Source organism: Gastrolobium bilobum, unplaced genomic scaffold (assembly GCF_033153095.1).
Source record: "Gastrolobium bilobum isolate Gb01-03AN ecotype WA unplaced genomic scaffold, APGP_CSIRO_Gbil_v1 utg16346, whole genome shotgun sequence".
NCBI classification, from domain to species: domain Eukaryota; kingdom Viridiplantae; phylum Streptophyta; class Magnoliopsida; order Fabales; family Fabaceae; genus Gastrolobium; species Gastrolobium bilobum.
Genome location: NW_026895130.1, coordinates 54167 through 74597, shown reverse-complemented (window position 1 = coordinate 74597; position 20431 = coordinate 54167). Strand labels below are relative to the sequence as shown.

The 20431-nt window shown below is 37.5% G+C and overlaps 1 protein-coding gene across 1 annotated transcript; it reads left to right on the top strand.

The window, feature by feature from the left end:
• Positions 1-949: 949 nt before the first annotated feature.
• LOC133285066 (probable LRR receptor-like serine/threonine-protein kinase At3g47570) lies at positions 950-4329 on the top strand. Its single transcript, XM_061482259.1, has 2 exons — positions 950-3687; positions 3828-4329. The coding sequence occupies exons 1-2, from the start codon at positions 1236-1238 to the stop codon at positions 4202-4204; spliced, it is 2829 nt and encodes a 942-aa protein (XP_061338243.1). The 5' UTR covers positions 950-1235; the 3' UTR covers positions 4205-4329.
• The last annotated feature ends 16102 nt before the right edge of the window (positions 4330-20431 follow it).

The following is a 20431-nucleotide window of genomic DNA, read 5'->3' as shown; positions in this document are numbered from 1 at the left end:
CAAGCAAATACTTAGTGTAATAATACAGTTCATTACTGTCAATGTAGCAACTCAGCGGTTATTGTTGGTTATTAAATTCCCATTGATCAGCTGGCCCCTATCTGTTGGCATCTTTATTGTCCTTTTTCTTCTCTTCACACCTAAGTACATACAATGCTGCAAATATAGACAGGACATGGAACTTCTGATTTTGATTTGAAGCTGGTTAAAAGCAATTTCCATGATTATCTATGTACTACATCAGGTGAAATTGAATCAAGTACAAGAAAAAAGACAAGAATTCTAAAGGTTAAAGCAATCTCATTTGACTCTTTAATTTTTATCTCAAAAATATGAAAGTATCATAGTACCATGTAATGAGAGGGGAAAAAAATGTTTTTGTAAGAACTATCCACCAAATACCAATGTACACATGATGATATGTTATGTATTAAAATAATTCGTGTCTATGTCATAAAACAACATGATATTGTCAAGTTTTTTTAAAAAAAAAAAAATGAAAACTACAAATCCTTGTTGATATTATCAACGAGTGACACACATCCGTCATGTTGCAAGGAAAAAAAAAAAAAAAAGATGGGAGCAAATTCATCGACTGAAGGGTGACGAAAACAGTGAGCTATATATCTTCTTAGAGTAGATCAAAATTGAAAGAAGTTTGAAGTTAAAAAAATTTCACATAAAAAATATCTTTGATTTAGCTTTCGACTCCATGCCAAATGCATCTTGGTCCACACAAAAACTGGCGTGGTTGGGACCAAACATAAGAGCCTCTATTGTGTTAGGAAACGAGACAGATCAGTCGACTTGACTTTTAATTAAGGGCTCCTTTTTTTTGGTAGTGGCAATCAAATTCAAATTCAAGATGTCACGTAACGTGAGCCTCCAGTATTTAAGTGCATAGATTAACACAAGGAATTAATATCCCCTCTTCTGTGTTTCCACCCAATTATCAAACTCCAGTGGTCTCATCTTCCTCAACGAAAAAATGAAACCTTTTTCCCTCACGTTACCTGCATTTTGCTTTACATGCCTTCCACCTATTTCTTCTCTTTACTTTGGACTCACTCTGGTTTGGCCAAAACACAATTGCCTCTCCAGCAGCAGGAAACCACACAGACCATTTGGCATTGCTCAGATTCAAGGAATTAGTATCCAATGACCCGTATGGAATCTTGTTCTCTTGGAATAGTTCTACTCACTTTTGCAACTGGCATGGAATCACATGCAGCCCAATGTACCAAAGAGTTACCGAGTTGAACCTAGAAGGTTATCAATTACGTGGGCTCATATCTCCACTAGTTGGCAATCTCTCTTTTCTTATAAACCTCAATCTTGGAAACAACAGCTTCTACGGAAAAATCCCACAAGAAATGAGTCGATTGTTACAATTGCAGCAACTCTCTCTCATCAACAACTCGTTAACTGGGGGAATTCCTACAAACTTGACCAGTTGCTCTGATCTCAAAGAGATACTCTTATCTGGGAACAATCTGAGTGGCAAAATACCAATTGAAATTTCCTCTCTTAGAAAACTTCAACTTTTTGTTGTTCAAGAAAACAATTTAATAGGAGGAGTCCCACCCTTCATAGGGAATCTTTCATCCCTAACAGTTCTCTTGATGGGTGATAATAACTTAGAGGGAGATATTCCAAATGAAATATGCCTCCTCAAAAACTTGACAGCTATATCAGTTTCTGTTAACAAAATGTCGGGTACATTTCCATCTTGTCTTTACAATATGTCATCTCTTACTTTAATCTATGTTGGACATAACCAATTTAATGGCTCTCTTCCACCCAACATGTTTCTCACCCTTCCCAATCTCCAAGTATTTAAAATTGCTAGGAATCAAATCTCAGGTCCAATCCCCACTTCCATTGCAAATGCTTCTGCCATTCAATTACTTAATATCGCTCATAACAATTTCATGGGCCAAGTTCCGAATATAGGGAAGCTAATAGATCTGTATTACCTAGGTTTGTCTGAAAACAATTTAGGTGACAATTTAACTACAGATTTGGAGTTTTTAAAATCATTAACAAACTGTAGTAAGTTGCAACATTTTGGTATAGCCTACAATAAGTTTGGAGGTCGTTTGCCAAATTGCTTGGGCAATTTATCCTCCCAACTTAATCAATTATATCTTGGGGGTAATCATATATCAGGACAAATTCCAGCAGAATTAGGAAATCTATTAAGCTTAATTATCTTGACCATGGAAAAGAACCGTTTTGAGGGGATTATTCCATCTTCTTTTGCAAAGTTTCACAATATGCAACGTTTAAATTTGGGTGGAAACAAGCTGTTAGGAGATATACCACCCTTCATAGGCAACCTCAGTTTGTTATATTATTTGGCTTTAGACCAAAATTTGTTAGAAGGAAATATTCCTACAAGTATAGGGAACTGTCAAATGTTGCAAGTTCTAGACCTTTCCCGAAATAACCTTAGAGGAACCATACCCTCAGAGATTTTTAGTCTTTCCTCTTTAACAAATTTACTAGACTTGTCACACAACTCATTGAGTGGTAGTCTACCATATGAAGTGGGCCAATTGAAAAATATTGAAGTGTTAAATGTCTCTGAGAATCATCTGTGCGGTAATATTCCTGGAACAATTGGAGAATGCTCAAGCTTGGAGTACCTTTATTTGCAGGGGAATTCCTTCCATGGAATCATACCATCCTCTTTGGCTTCACTAAAAGGTCTTCGATATTTAGACCTATCACGAAATCACTTGTCTGGATCAATTCCTGATGTTCTGCAGAATATTTCTTTCTTAGAATACTTAAATATATCATTTAACATGTTGGATGGTGAGGTACCAACTGAAGGTGTCTTTCGAAATGCAAGTGAGTTAGCAGTGACTAGAAACAACAAGCTTTGTGGAGGTGTTTCAGAGCTGCATCTACCCCTATGCCCTGTCAAAGGTGAGAAACATGCACATCACCACAATTTCAACTTGAAGGTTGCGATGTTTAGTGTATTCATTTCTTTTCTCATACTATTATTTATTCTCACTTTCTACTGGATGAGGAAAAGAAGTAAAAAACCATCTTCTAATTCACCAACAATTGACCAGCTGGCCAAGGTTTCATACCAAAACCTACACCGTGGAACGGATGGGTTCTCAATAAGAAACTTGATAGGACTCGGAAGTTTTGGCTCTGTGTACAAAGGAACTATTGAGCCAGAAGACACAATTGTTGCTATAAAGGTCCTAAATCTTCAAAAGAATGGAGCTCATAAGAGTTTCATTGCTGAATGCAATGCACTCAAAAATATTAGGCATCGAAATCTAGTTAAGATTTTAACATGTTGTTCCAGCACAGATTTCAAAGGTCAAGAATTTAAAGCTCTAGTTTTTGAGCATGTGACAAATGGAAGCTTAGAAAGTTGGTTGCATCCGGCAACAGAAATAGCAGATCAACCTAGATCACTGAACCTTGAGGAAAGGTTAAATATTATTACTGATGTTGCTTCAGCATTTCATTATCTTCACTACGAATGTGAGCAGGCTGTCATCCATTGTGATTTGAAGCCTAGCAATGTTCTTCTTGATGATTGCATGGTAGCTCATGTGAGTGATTTTGGCCTAGCAAGATTACTCTCAAGTGTTGGAGTATCTCTGATGCAAAGTAGCACAATTACAATAAAAGGGACTGTTGGTTATGCTCCTCCAGGTATAATATGATTTATTTTTGGTTAAGTTGTTAAATCTTTTAGTTTCAAGTTTTAGGTCTTGTTTCTAGACCTTTTACTTTCTTTTGGATTAATATTTTGATATCTTTAATGCCATTGACTGATTTGCATTACATTTCAGAGTATGGAATGGGTTCCGAGGTGTCAATTGAAGGCGATATGTATAGTTTTGGAATTCTGATTTTACAAATGTTAACTGGAAGAAAACCCACAGATGAAATGTTTAAAGATGGTCATACTCTCCACAATTATGTTAAAATTACAATATCCAATAATTTTGTGGAGATTGTAGACCTAACTATTCTCCATAATGAATTAGAACGGACTACTGATAATAAGAACCTGGGTCTTGTGCATCCGAGTGTAGAGACATGTTTACTCTCTCTTTTTAGGATTGCACTTGCTTGTTCAATGGAATCACCAAAAGAAAGAATGAATATGATTAATGTCACCAAGGAACTTAATCTGATCAAATCATTTTTCCCTTATGAGATTTAGTGGAGGCGAGTTGCTTTACAACCAGACAACACTTGATGAAGAGGAGCCACCTTACTATTGCTATCAATTAATACTAGCGGATGTTTTATATACTTTCTTATTCCTGCTATTTATTATCTAAATGTTTTCCATGTAGAAGTTTGTAAATTTTCAATAAAAAAATGGATTTTGAACGGTTGGTAATTTTTTAATCTATCCATTTGATTCTCGCCTCCGTGAATGCTTGTTATCGATACTTAAATAATGTTGCAATATAAAAAATATTATACCATATCATCTATGTATAATCACCATTTTCTGTTGCCAGAACAACCCAATATGTTGGGATTCATTGTTGCAAGTGATATGACTGTTTATTTAAACTCATATCCTTCTTTTCCCATTTATCCTACCAGTTAGGATGCGTGCAAAGAAAAGAATAGAACATTTAACATTATATTAAACTGAACATTATAACTTCAATTTTCAAAATATTCAATAGAAAATTGACTTTTTACTTCATAAAAAATACAAAGGGTGAAGTTAGTGGGAGCCTACTATCGTTATAAAAAGCATACTAGCTAACACAAATCATAAGCAGGATTCTAGTGGTAAATCAGTAAATTTCCAATCTCCTGAAACATAAGCATAATTTACAGTTTTGTTGTATTCTAGTTCTACTGATCTATTACATGTATATAAGCTGAAGCAAATTTCCATGTAAACTCTTCCTCATATTTTATTTTTAAGTTACATTAGTAAAATCTAAACATTCTTAACTTTACATTTGTCGTCTTTTCAATTCCTCTCATTGGTTGGTTAAAAGTCTTTGAACTCTTATTCTCAACATCTCTGGCTTTGTTGCCACATTTCTACATTGATGCATTGTCTTTTCAACTTCATTTACCAATATCCATGTCTGTAATGTTTCTATCTATCTTTGTCAAATTGGTTCTTCTTGATGGGACGAAAATTTCATTCTCATCTGGAACATTTTTGCTGCGGAATGCCGGTCGTTCCGCCCCCTTTAGATGGTGGGCATTATAGTTGTCTTGTATAAAAGTATATGGTATGATGTATATGTGCATTCATTCACATTCATATAGATGTTATATGATCTTGATGTTATGATGATGCACTGATGATAAATGTTATGAGGATCCTGGCCAGTGATAATGGTATGTAGGTTGTAGCAGCCCGTTGTACACCGGTATTGTTAACATTAACTATGATATTAAGCGCAGTTACGATCACAACAATTCATTTATAAAATGCGAGTAAATTTTTTTCGTTTATTACGCGAGCATTTAAAACAATAAAAAGTGTAATAAATAAAAGCTGTGGCCGTAACTATAAAATCTTTGCGGAATAATTATGTAAACTACTTTTATAACATATATTACTTCTCTCAAGTCACTAAGGGGTTCCCATAAATCCACTTAGCTAAAATCTCACTTTTACATTTTCTACCTATCCGAACATGGTTTGGTCTTTAATTTAATGCGGTCAAACCGCATTCTACAAGCCTCCCATATTTTGATATGTTATTCTACACTTAATTATGTTTCTAGGAAGCTATCACACGAGTCATAAAGTTCTTGTTTGCTCCGGATATCGCCGTTTGAAGTTGGACAAGCAAATCTGTCAGCCAACCCCAAAACAGCTCCAAACAGCCTTCACTCAATAAATCATTCTGGAATATCCACTCAACCAATTGCTCTCAAAATTTTATAAAACAAGCTAGACACCTCAAGCTTAAATTTGATATATCATACACCTAATTTGACCAAGAGAAGAAGCGGAAATAAATTTCCCAATTTCGCTCCAGATCAGCCCCATGCGCAGGGGCCAAATGAGCATTCTGTTCTCACAGCCTTCTACAGGCCGACTCCCAACCCATAAAAATCTCCAATTTTACCATAATGTAGAGGACATCACAAGCTTCAAAATGGTGTATGGCACGTCCCTAACGGACCTTTGTGGAGGGAGATATGCTCTCCCAAAGTTCACCTAAATTCTGCCAATTTCTAGAAAATTCGCCAGAGTTTCCTTTGTTTTTCCAATAAATCCCCAAATTGTAAAAGTGTTCTCACATCCTCAAATTGTACCTAATAATCATTGGGTGGCACACAAGGACCAGCAATGCCTTGGTGCTCTTACAACCCATCACAGTTTATATCCAATTACTCAATTTCCATCACTTTACTTATATTTTCAAACTTAACATATTTTAATCACCATAATCCATTTGCATGCATTCTTTGAATTATAAAGCATCATTCACATCCTAGAATAGGCATATTGCTCTTTCATCATATTACATACTTCCATGTTAGTCTTCATGTACAAATTACAATCTTCCAAATGAAATATTACACTTGACAAACCATAACCTTCAAATAAAACATAATAAATACTACAAAATAAACATGATAAATCAAGACTAAACTTAGATAAAATACATCATGAACAAAATGATAATCACATCCTAATCATAAGAATTGTTCATGACCTAAGTCTAGCCTAGGCCCGACGGCCAACAAAATGAAAAATACATATAAATCCTCCAGCTCAGCCTACGAGCTTCTTGCCCGCCGCCCCAGCACTACTGGCACTACCTGAAATAAAATCCCCAAAGCGGGGTGAGATATACGAATATATCTTAGTAACCTAGAGGTTCTGGAGAATACTCCGCCCAATGGCTCACTTTGATGCATATAAATAACATAACATAACATCCGAAAATGGGATAAAGCAAGGGATGTAGTGAAATAGGGGAGCATAGGGATACAAAATACGACGAAGCTGGAATGGTCAATGCCAAAACCACGCAACGTCCAGCCTATTGGCTTGGCATATAAGCCTACGGGTTTCAAACCAAGGCGTGTTCCCAGAACATCAAACCAAGGCACCCTCCATCCATATCCACCCGAGACTTCCTAGTGTGCTCCTATCCGGATCACACACCACGACCCCAGGTCAACTGGAACTCCCTCACGGAGACCTATCCAGTGGAAGTCCGTAACGCCCAAAGGCAAACAATCTACTGGCCAGAGACACGGTACATCCTATGTACCAACACACATACAATATGCATGAACATGTTATCCTATATTATTTACATACACTTCCTACCATCACCCTCAACGGGCATGGTGGAGCACACAAGGGGATCAAACCCCAGTACCAAGAGGTTACCTGTATAATCCTCTCCCACAGATCCAATGCAGTATATTTCTTGAGCTAGGTACACAACAGAAATGCCTACACAGAAGACATTCTCAATTAATTACCATTCATATGAACACATGCAAGTTATTAACTCTTCAAGCATGGTTTCAAATACTCACCACAATCCCCTTTGGTCTGGGACCAAGGACAACCCACCGAGCTCACGATTCGGGGTTCAAATCCAAGAAAGGCAACCTACAATGACCATATACGGATCATCAACACACGATAAATCTATCAAAATCCAAAAACGTCAAATTCCTCCCCTACACCATGGTAGGTTCGGCCATTGTAGTGCAAAAATACAAAATATTTTTCTTTATTTTCTTTTCATTTTTCTTAAGAATCCCAAGGTTACCCCAATGTCATTTTAGGTGCCAATTTGCATCCTACATCATTCAAACATCATTTTGCCAATTAATTTGCTCTAGGTTCAATTACACAATTCAACACTATCCAATATTTTTCCATTGATTTTCAAACCTTGCAACCATCACACAACCCTTCTAATCACCATTTAACAACACAACACATCAACCAATTAATTTTTACAACATCCAATCCTCATTTTCTCTCATAAGGCCGAAATGCACATAAGCATATACCAAGGGATTTTCAATCCAAATCAACTACTTTACACCTTATACAATCCTATTATTAACTCATTCAACAATCCAATTACACAATCCTAACACAATTCAAAATCACAAAGTTCATGGTATCATCCAAATTTTCCTAAGTTATCATCACTTTTTGCAAATAAATTTTATGACATACAACACTCCAAAACATCATTCTAAGATATATTTATCTAATATACATTTTCAATTTGAGCTCTCTAACTCCATAAATCAAGCATAGAAGCTCTAGGTTTTCATGAAATTAAATCATCAAATCAATCTATGAAAGGTGTTGAAACTTACCCACAATTAAGTCACAAGACTCCTCCAGTTGATCTCTAAGCAATGGCTTGAGCAAATAACTCCAAAATCACAAAAATCCTCTCCATTTTCGTGGATGACTTTGCCCTTTATCTCACAAATGAGAGGGTTTCAAGGGAAACTAATCAGTGGGATGTGTTCGGGTGATGATTTCCAACAACTTTGCTCACAAACTTTTCTTGATCGGAGTAGTATTGAAGGAGTTATGAGAGGAAAAAAATTTGGAAGCAAAGGCCATGGAGGAGAGGGCTGATCGGTTTTAGGAGAGAGGGAGAAGAAAAAAGATGATGAATAGTGGCATGGATGAGTTGTCATGTAGTCACTTAAGTGAGGTGGGACCCACCGCCACCTCACACGATTTCAAATTAATTCAAAACTCCCTCTGAATCCACTAAACGTCCATAATTTCATAACCTATTTAGAAACTCTAATTTTTAACATTAACCATTGTCCTTTAATTAAGCTTGATCAAATGAATCCGGAGTTTTCCGGTCGTTCGGAGAAAATGCAGTTTTAAGCTGTTGCGCGCGTCGTAGGCATGCTTCCCCAAACTTACTAATTTTCATCAATTTTCATCAGAAATCATATTTCCTAGTCCTATATACCATTTATAACTTGTATTCAAAACCTAGAGCTCAAAACTCCATCGACACGTTTTACGGTGCAATTGTACTGCGATATTTTACCCGGTAAAAACACTATTCACAGAATTTTCAGAAACTTGCCTAACCACTCAATTTTTCGTTCCGAATCCATTTTCAGGGTTATTTTTATCATTTGAGACTTCCTACTCAATTTTACATTCCTAGGGTTGCGTGTTTGGCTAATTACCATTTTACCCTTCCTTTGTATTTTGACTTGATTTTCAGGATTTTCACTAATTCTTCCTTTTAATCCATGTTTAATATGCTAACATATAATTTAGAAATGTGAGGTGTTATATAGGGTGCCTATGACTTGACTCTGGGAGCTATTTCATACTGAGGTTGTGTTGACTGTGTATGGCTTGACCCTAGAAGTCACACATGTGTAACCGTTTATGGCTTTGACCTTGGGGTTACACAAGGATGATATGATGATGCTATGTTTATGCTGTATGTCTGTATTAAATGCTTTATATCTGACTTGTCATGCAGGAAGTGGGCTCAGGGGTTAGAGGATCCTCTATGAACCTTGAGCTTACTGAGATGTTGTTATCTCACCCCGTTTGGGGACATCATTTCATGTACCCAGAGTAGTGGTGATGCTTCTAGGGGGAAGGCCCCGCATTGGAGTAGTTGATGATGCAGCTGATGATTTTATATTATGTTTAGACTTTATGTTGGCATGTAGACTTGTTAACATGCTGAATTATTTTATGGAGATTATTGTATGTATTTATTTAGGCTCATGATTGTATCCTTAGAGCTATGGATTATTACTGATGCTTTTATACTTTGAATTAATATAGACTTGATGCATGTGTTCAGTTAATTTGGGCGTGGAGCCTTATCGTTTGTATTGACCCATTGAGGGGATTGCAGTCCGTGTGAGACTTGCAAGCTATCTGTTTAAATTATTGTATCAATCAGGTTAACTGTATGTGTGGGACCATGTTCCCAGTTATCCAGAATACAACCGTTATGTTGTCCGTGAGACTCCGTCAGGAAGGACACTTGATGTCATATCTTGATGGTCAATGGCCACTAATACTGGCTCATGGGATTAATTAGTAGATGTATTATTAGATTTACGCTTTCGCAGTATCTCACGTGAACATTTTTAGAAATGTTTTCATAAAATGTTTTGGAAAAAGTTTACTCGTATTTTTATAAGACGCTTTATTCTTTTTCAAATAAAGTCTTCTGCTGTGTATGCTAAATATCATGTATGTTAACAACCGGAGTACTACGGGGTGTTACACCCTTTAGTATATTTATGTTATAAATATTAGTATAAATGCAATAATTGTTGACTTGTGAGAAGGAACGACCCTAAGTACGAAAAAGTGATAAAAGAGAAAGAGAGATTAGATTGTGTGAGCTATCCATTACTTTTTACTTTTTAGTTCCACTAATGTCTGCTTTTACTTTTTGTAAGGACCATCAAAAAGCACCTACCAAAAGGACAAGCTTGGGGTGATTAAGGCATTAGCTATAGAGGTGATTTCGACTTGCATTTCAGTTGATAAAGACAGCAGCTACAGATACCTTCCTGAGATGATCAAATGGGTGCCTCATGAAGATGGGTGGATAAAAATGAACACAAATGGGGCATCAAAAGGTAATCCAAGTAGATCATCCTGTGATGGTTTGATTAGAGGTCCTGATGGTAAATGGTTGGAAGCCTTTTCTTACAAAGTGGGTTACTGGAATGCAATTGTAGCTGAGTTATAGGTTATTCTAAAAGGTCTAGAAAGGGCATGGGAAAGAGGACGGAGGAAGGTAATATTAGAAAATGATTCAGCATATGTTATCACTCTGCTCACCAAGACAGACGATGTATTCTAAAAGGTCTAGAAAGGGCCTGGGAGAGGAAGGTAATATTATAAAGTGATTCAACATATGTTATCACTCTGCTCACCAAGACAGGTGATGCATCCTGTGATTCTCATTTCGTGACTCAAATACGGGAATGGCTCTCTAAGAATTGGGATATTCGACAACTTCATACGTATAGAGAAGGAAATATTTGTGCAGAGTCGCTAGCTAACCTTTCTTTGGAAAAGCCAGACCAAGAGGATTTTATTTTATTTCTGTTTCCCCCACCCAATATTAGGTGGTTGTACATCTCTGATTTTAGCTTTGTACATAGAACTAGACATTCTCTAATGTAATTTCTTTTCTATTTTCTTTTGGGGATTAGCCATGTCACCAAAATAAAAAAGGAGTTGAATCGAGTTTATTAAATTCCAATCAATTTTACCGTAATGGGAAAAAATTTGACCTTTTAAAAGATATAATTTTGTGTCATTTTAGATCTTAATTGTTGATTTTCGTCAATCAACGGTTAGGATTTATTGGATTTTATTGAGAATTACTAATTAATTAATAAATTTGACCCAATAAGTCATAACCGTTGATTAACGAAAATCAACGGTTAAGATATAAAATGGCATAAAGTTATATCCTTTAAAAGGACAAATATTTTTTTCCATAATAATATGTATAAAACTAAAAATACCAACAATCTTAATATATTATATTTTTGAGACGAACGTATTCAAACCTAAATCTCTACATTCAAGCTCGTCAATTATGTCTTTATAAGATAATACAGTGATAACGCTCAATCTTTTTGTTGTCCTCATATCTCTATTTTTTTCTCTTATTTTCTTATCTATATTTTATTTCTTATCTCTATTTTTTTTATCTTATCTCGTTTTTATTATTCCAAAACAATTCCAAATAACCAACATAATAACAAATGTAATCTAATCAATCTTATATATAAAATTTAAGATATATCCATTCGTTATTCATTCTTCACGATTACATTGCAACCTTGTGTTGAGAGCTTTTTTATGTCTCTATGTTTCTTGTGTCAGTTATGGATTTTAATAGGTGTTTTGATTAGTCTTTTATTGGTAGAATTAAGTGGGTCTCTTTATTAGTTGTTATTGCTAATGTAATGAGGTTTTTGGGGGGTACTGTGACTGTTAGTGTCATGTGGCTTTTTATTTTCTCTTTCAGTTTTTTTCATAGCCTATAATAGGCTTATGTTATTTGCTTTGTGAAATGGGAATTACTTTTCTCATGTTTCATAAGAGAAGTATTATTCCCTATACTCATATTTTTTAAATGGGTCCAACTTTTCTCTCTCTCTTATTTATTGTTTGAGTAGGAAATAATACTTCTGTTATACAACATAAGAAAAGTATTACCCTTATAAAATATAGAACAACATTCTCATATTCTTAATAGTGGTATCAGAGTCAAACGTTTGGTTGGGGCTCGGGGGCGAGTATATAGAGGGCTGAGTATATGGAGATGGCGATGCACTTGAAGAAGCCTTCGCAGAAGGCTAGTGTGTCCCTAATATTTAAAAAGAAAAGACTTCCACAGAAGTTGCCCTTAGGGGAGCATGATGTTGGGTTTCACATTCCTTAAATGTGAGTAGTAGTGAAGTCCCACATCGATTATAAATAAACCAAGTTAGAACCATATAAATGCAAAAGACTCATAGTCCTACACAAGGCAATTAAAATCGAAATTTTATGTAAAATTGAAAAGGGATAAAAAATCGTAAAACGTAAAATCGTAACGTAAAAAAATTGTAAATATGTAAAAGTGTTTGGAATATTAGTATGATTACAGCCTTAAGTGGATTGTCACTTGGCGGCAGATGAAGTAATCATTTGTAAAGGGTTTTGGCCTCCCATAACATTCTTAACACCTTTAAAATTTTGACTTTAATCGTTTATTGCGTCTTGCATTTTCTTCTTCAAGAATCATCATGTACGAAAAGAGAAATAGAATAGGCCATTTTCTTCCTATAGCACATATTCAAAAACTCAAAAGTACATTGCTATAGATAACATTGCCTCCCCTGTATATCATCGACTCATCGTTAAAACCATATAGAATGTGGTACTCAACAAAGAAGAAAGAGAATAGCCCTGGACTTGAAAAGAGATAAACATAATGTTAAATTAGAAAATCACCTTGAGAAAGATTATGGAACCCATGATAACAGAATCTGGAAACAAAACAACAACTTGAGCCTCTAGGAAGACAAAATATCATTCTGATTTTCTTTGTCATAGAATCATTTTTATCTTCCTCTGTTCCTCTAAACATCTCCACTCTTTGTGCCGCACAACTTTTTGTTTCTACCTTTCAATTTACACCACCGATATTATATATTAATATAAAAAGAATAAAATATGAAGATAAATATATTTTTCTTTATATCACAAACCTGCTACGCACGGACACGTTAAATTTTTTAAAAATTTGCATGTCTGACACCGACAGACACGTGTCCAACACGCGGTTTGTAATATTCAAAAAAAAAAAGAAAAAGACGCAAGGGCGGCGCTTTTGCGCCAAGAGTGGCGCCTTTTCCGCCAACTATCTAAGAAATAAGCGCGCCTTTTGCGCCAACTCTCTAACAAGTGGGCGCGCAAAAAGCGTAGACATATATATGTTTACGACGCGTTTTGCGCCAACTCTCTAATAAACTTGGCGCAAAAAACATGGGCGTATATATATATATATATATATATATATATATATATGTATATATATATGGGTCAGGATCATTTTACACCGGTGTATGTTACACTCTCAATCTTGTCCATTAATCTCACTTATATCTAAGGGCTCTAATTTTTTAGTAATATTAGCCATTGAATACAAGTGGATCAATGGTCAAGATTGAGTGTAAGACTTCTAACTCTTACACCGGTGTAAGAATATCCTGGCCCTATATATATATATATATATATATATATGTTTATGTATATACATAATAATAATAATAATAAAAAGAAATAAGTAATTAAATATTAAAATAAATATATATAATATATAATATGTTAATAATAAAATAAATGATAATAATATTATTATAATAATATAAATATTGATAAATAAATATATTACAGAAACTAAATAAAATGTATTACATAACGTGGAATCACCTGATGAAAGCTTACGAAAATTCTTCTAGAAACTGTTAACGTGGATAGTTATCATCGCAATAGCAATCATTACTTAGTTTCAATTTAATTGGTTCGTTCAAATCTAACGAAATGCAACTTAAACTGTAAGCAAGCCTCCTTGTATATATATATATATATATATATATATATATATATATATATATATATATATATACATCGCTATCCATAAGAAGAGAAAAAGAACAGCGAGAGGAGAGAAAAAGAAAAGAGAGAGAGAAAGAGAGAAATCAAAAGAAAAAAAGAAAGAAGGAAAGCGACGAGACAGAAGGTAATATTGGGTGATGAAAAACGTTCTCTCATTTTTTTTATATAGAAGATTTATTTACTAGCTTGTTTCGTTTTGCCAAACTCTTCTCTCTATTTATTTTGTAGTTCAAGTTTATTTCGTTACCGTAGTTGATTTTGTTCGTTGATTTCATTTCTTACAATACCTTTAGCTCATTTTAAATTCTATTTCTTTTCACCTACTGGAGTAATTAATTGGTACCAAAATAATTACGAAGAGAATGTGTAAATTTAACTGATGAAGACTGCTATGAACTGAACCACAGAGTGTGGGTTCAGACGATTATAGGGTAAGGGACGCCTTATCGTGGTTTGAGCTCCTCCACAACAAATCTTTCATACGCAGAAAACCACAAAGATGGAAAATTATTTAGGTTCAGTTAAATATTACACAATGTATTATTTATTATATTATTTCATTTTATTAAATTATCTGAGAGAATGGTATTTTCCGTTATTACGGCTAGAAATGGTTATAGTTAGAAACCTCAATATTACTGAGATTTATCTCACGTGTGTTTGTTTTTATGCTAACCTTTCCAGAAAATCATAATGCCTAGTCTAAGCTTAGCAGGAGAAAGATGGAGTATCAATATTTACTCTTACGAGGACCGCATGGAGTTTTTTATTGTAGTAGGATGTAACACCCCGTATATATCCGGTAATGTTATCATACTATTGTATTAAGCAGCACTTAATTAAAAATGCGGAATATCTTTTTCTTTTCAATTGTGATGACATTATCATTACCAACTTGCTTATTAATCAATTAATAAAACATTGCCTGTATATAATTGCAATAAAACAGCTATCTAAAATACCTCATAACATAGATAATAAAAGAGTGGCTCTAGTCACGGAACTACAACAACGTATACCGGATCATCTAACAGTTTATGCAACTACAAACTAAAAGTACTAACATAAAGTGTCATGGACAATCCCCATGCTCACTCAAATAAGGCAACATGCCCAACATCAGTCTCAACAACAACATAATCATAAATAGCGGAAAACATAAACAACATCCAAATCTAGTCATGGCAGCAATACAACATAATATCATCAACTAAGCTCTGGCCTCCTGCCGCCAGAGGCATCAGTCACCATACTTCCGGAACCTGAAATAAGCATTCCCCAAACGTGGGGTGAGATCTCTAAACAAGAAATCTCAGTAAGACAAGGGGTCCTCAAGGATCTTCCACCCCAAGCTCACTTACATGTGCAATATAAGTTTAAAAGCAGTTCATCAATATCATTTCTAAAACAGTGTAATGCAGCAGATAATCATGTCATGTGTGTCAATTCTATTCTACTGGCCAGAGAAATGCAGGATTTATATACGTCTAAAACCCACTATAGTGCAAGACGCTACTTGCATCCACCCCGGATCACCGTCTTGTATGATGCTACATACTCAGGCTTACCGTCAAGATGGAACAACACATGCATATTAAAAGCCATTACACATAAAGCTCAACAGCATTTCAAATATCCAAAGCATGTGACACAACATGCATACAACCATACCCCCATGGGACATGGTGGAACCACAACATGGCTAAACCGAGGACACGAAAGCTTACCTTGCAAGCTAACACCCAAGGCCAAGAGTCCACAGCTCAAAGTCCAAACACAACAGATTCACAATCTGTTATGGACCAATACTATATCAATAATAATGCACCACAAGCATATAACTTAAAGACAACGCCTTTCCTTACGTTTTACGTCTTAAGGCTCCATACCAAGCCATAAGTCCTTAATCACAACGATTTTGACTTAGTTCATTAATTACAGAAGTTCGACTTCATCAATCTAGGGTCCACAAACCCCCAATAGCCTACTGTACACACAGTACAGCTACTGTTCTACGAAATCCCAGAATATCCGGATATTCCTCGGGACCATATCCGGATATGCAATATCCGGATATCTCACTGGACATATCCGGATATGCAATATCCGGATATCCAGAATCCCATATCCGGATACCCAAAACCCATATCCGGATATCCAATATTCGGAAATTTCACGGGCACATATCCGGATATTTCACGACAGAATGCAGAAAATGCATTTCGTGAAGATATCCTTCCAAGGTTCCATTTTTAACACTTAATTACGTTAAAGCATGCATCTTTATACTGATTAAGGTCCACACCCCAGTTGGTTACTTGATTAACCCATTAAACATGCAAAGATCACATCTTTAACCCATTAAAACATAAGCTCAAGGTAGGTACAACTCACCAAAGCTCAAAACAGAGGATCAATGGCTCATGGAGCTCACCACACTGCCTCTACAGGTTCTGGAAATAAGGTGTACGAAAATGCAACACAAAGGTTGGTCCTTTCTTCACAAAGAAGCTTCTTGAAGCTTCACAAGTCAAGTAGGAAGCTCTCACCCTCACACAAGGCCACTCAGCCCACAAACTGACTTCAAACAGTCCCTCAACTCAGAACCAAAACTCTCTATACACTCACAAAGGCCACTCACACAAGGGTCAAGTGTTTAGAGGTGAAGAAACCAAGCAAAAGTGACACTTGATCTCCAAAATGGTGAAGAAAGCTCAATGGAACAGTAGCAACTGACCAGCCACTCCAACATTCACGTAGCAACAGAAAATATCTAGGGTTTTGGGCCTTTAACAAGGGTATTTTAGCCACTTACCCAATTGACACACAGTATTAACTTTAATTGCTACGCTTAGCATGTTAATCCTAAACTCTGGATTCTTAACCTACTCAATTTTACAAGAATTATCATTTTTTTCTTATAATTTTCTGAGCACCTTTCCGGTATGCGCTTTTCAAAGCCAGTACCGGTTTCTAGCACCAGTTCTCATTATTTGGGCTTGAAACTCGTTTTACAAGTCCTACATATTATTCTAGTAATTATCATGCACTTATTATAATTTTCCGGGATACTTTTCCGGTACGCATTTATACCGACTAGCAGAACCGGTATCTGCACTTTTCTTCCGAAAAGCGACTCTCAGCATTATTACTCACTTACCATAATTATTAAAGCCTCATAATAATTATTAGGGTCAATTATGGAATCATTTCCTATTTTCTCATAATTTATTAATTAAATTCCTTAATTAATGGTGCGGGTTCTTACATTCACCCCACCTTTTTAGGATTTTGACCTCAAAATCAGAAACATACCTGGTCGAAACTCGGGGTACTGCCGGAGAAGCTCGTCCTCTCGCTCCCAAGTACACTCCTCAGGAGTCCTTCCGGTCCACTGCACTTTGACCATCGGAATGATCTTGCTCCTCAGCTGCTTCTCGCCACGATCGAGAATCTTTAGTGGTCCGACGGGAGTCTTTAGGTTCTCCCGAACCTCCACGTCATCCGATTGCACCACGTGCGACGGATCTGCTATGTACCTCCGAAGCTGAGACACGTGAAACACGTCGTGGATGTTAGCAGGTTCGGAGGCAAGGCAAGCCGGTAGGCAACAGGTCCTACTCTACCAAGAATCTGGTATGGCCCAATAAACCGCGGGCTCAGCTTCCTCACTCCGAGTGCCCGTCCAACACCGGTGACAGGTGAAAGTCTCACAAACACGTGCTCACCCTCACTGAACTTCAGTGGACGATGCTTGACATCGTCGTAGCTCTTCTGACGATTCTGCGCTTGCTTCAACTTTTCCCTGATCATCTGGATCTGCAGGGTGGTATCTTGGACAAAGTCCAAGCCAAACAACTCACGATCCCCAACCTCAGACTAGCAGGTAGGTGTACGACACCTCCTACCGTAGAGCGCCTCGTAGGGTGTCATGCCCAGGCTAGCATGGAAACTGTTGTTATACGAAAACTCCACCAATGGAAGTACCTATCCCATGTCGAGCCCTGCTCCAACGTGCAAGCCCGCAACATGTCCTCCAAGGTCTGGATAGTCCGCTCAGTCTGTCCATCATTCTGAGGGTGATAGGTTGTACTCAGTCTCAACTGCGTACCAAAAGCTCCCTGCAGCGCCTCCTAGAACCGAGATGTGAACTTCGGGTCTCTATCACTAATGATACTCTCGGGCACCCCGTGAAGCCTCACGATCTCGCGAACATAAAGCTTGGCCAACTGCTCTGTAGTGAAGCTCACCTTCACTGGAAGAAAATGGGCAGACTTTGTCAATCTGTCCACAATGACCCATATCGAGTCACAGCCAACCTGAGTCTTCGGGAAACCCACAACGAAGTCCATGGAAATACTCTCCCATTTCCACTCTGGAATCTCAAGAGGTTGAAGTTTACCAGACGGCTTCTGGTGTTCAATCTTCACTTTCTGGCAGATCAAACACTTGGACACATACACAGCTATGTCCTTCTTCATTCCTGGCCACCAGAAATTTCTCTTCAGGTCTTGGTACATCTTTGTAGCACCAGGATGAACAGTAAACTGCCGCTTATGGCCTTCCGCCATAACCTCTTCGGTCAAGGGACCTCGAGGAATCACAATACGCTTCTGAAACAACAGAAGTCCATCCTCATTCCAAGACACACCGTCTTGGTTCTTCACGTAGTCGAGACACTCTCTCTGCACTTGCGCCTCTTGGATCTTCTCCATAAGCTCATGCCTAACTCTCACAGTCTCCATCTCGAGAAGTGAACCCTCAAACAAGGTGGTCACCTTCAGATCTCGAAACTTCTCTATGAGGTCAAAGTTACCCATCGTCAAACTGGATAGACTCACGGATTTCTGACTCAAAGCATCAGCTACCACATTGGCCTTGCCAGGATGGTACTTCAACTCAAAGTCGTAGTCCTTCAGAAACTCCATCCATCTTCTCTGCCTCATGTTCAGCTCTTTCTGATCAAACAGATACTTCAAGCTCTTGTGGTCACTGAACACTGCAAATTGCATGCCAAACAGGTAGTGCCTCCAAATCTTCAAAGCAAACAAAATCGCAGCCAACTCCAAATCATGAGTCGGGCAGTTCTCCTCATGAGGCTTCAACGGCCTCGAAGCAAAAGCAACAGCTCTACCAGACTGCATCAACACACAGCCCAGCCCCTTTCCAGAAGCATCACAGTAAAGCTCAAACTGCTCCTCAGGATCAGGAAGGATCAACACAGGTGAAGAAGTCAATCTCTCCTTCAACTCCTGAAAGCACGCCTCACACTCGTGAGTCCACACAAATGGAGTCTTCTTTCGGGTAAGGCGAGTCAAAGGGAGGACCATCGTGGAGAAACCCTTGATGAACCTCCGATAGTAACCTGCTAAACCTAAGAAGCTCCTTACCTCCATGACTGTCTTGGGCCTCTCCCAATCCAGTACGGCCTCAATCTTGTTGGGATCCACTGCAACTCCATCTGCTGAAATCACATGCCCCAGAAACTTGACTGATTTGAGCCAAAACTCAAACTTAGAAGGCTTAGCATAAAGCTTTTTCTCCTTCAGCACTTGCAGAACTATCCTCAGATGCTCCGCATGCTCCTCCTTAGTCTTGGAGTAGATCAGAATATCATCAATGAAGACAATCACAAACTGATCCAGATACGGCTGGAAAATCTTGTTCATGTAATCCATGAACACTGTCGGCGCATTGGTGAGTCCAAACGGGATCACCAAATACTCAAAGTGACCGTATCTCGAACGAAACGCGGTCTTAGGGACATCCTCCGGCTTCACCCGAATCTGATGGTATCCGGACCGGAGATCAATCTTGGAATACACACAAGCACCCCTGAGCTGATCCAACAGATCATCAATCCGAGGAAGGGGATACTTGTTCTTGATTGTCACCTTGTTCAACTGCCTGTAGTCGGTGCACAATCACATTGTCCCATCCTTCTTCTTCACAAAGATAACCGGTGCTCCCCAAGGAGACACACTTGGTCTAATGAAATCTTTCGCCGAAAGATCCTCAATATGCTTCTTAAGCTCAGCCAACTCCGGTGGCGACATCCGATATGGAGCTAAAGAAATCGGCCCCACACCAGGCAACAAGTCAATGGAGAACTCTATCTCCCGCTGTGGCGGAAACTCAGGAGTCTCCTCAGGAAACACCTCGAGGAACTCCCCCACCACAGGAATGCCAGTGATATCCTCCTGCGTCCCACTCACCAAACCTCTCAACATGACATAACCAAATGCCCCTGCTCTCAAGGCCTTCCTA

What these genes read in the sequence shown, in the direction of transcription:
- LOC133285066 (XM_061482259.1), top strand. Translation starts at nt 1,236, where the DNA reads ATGTACCAAAGAGTTACCGAGTTGAACCTAGAAGGTTATCAATTACGT. An exon ending in TGTTGGTTATGCTCCTCCAG is followed by an intron (nt 3,688 to 3,827) that starts GTATAATATGAT and finishes ATTACATTTCAG; the next exon opens with AGTATGGAATGGGTTCCGAG.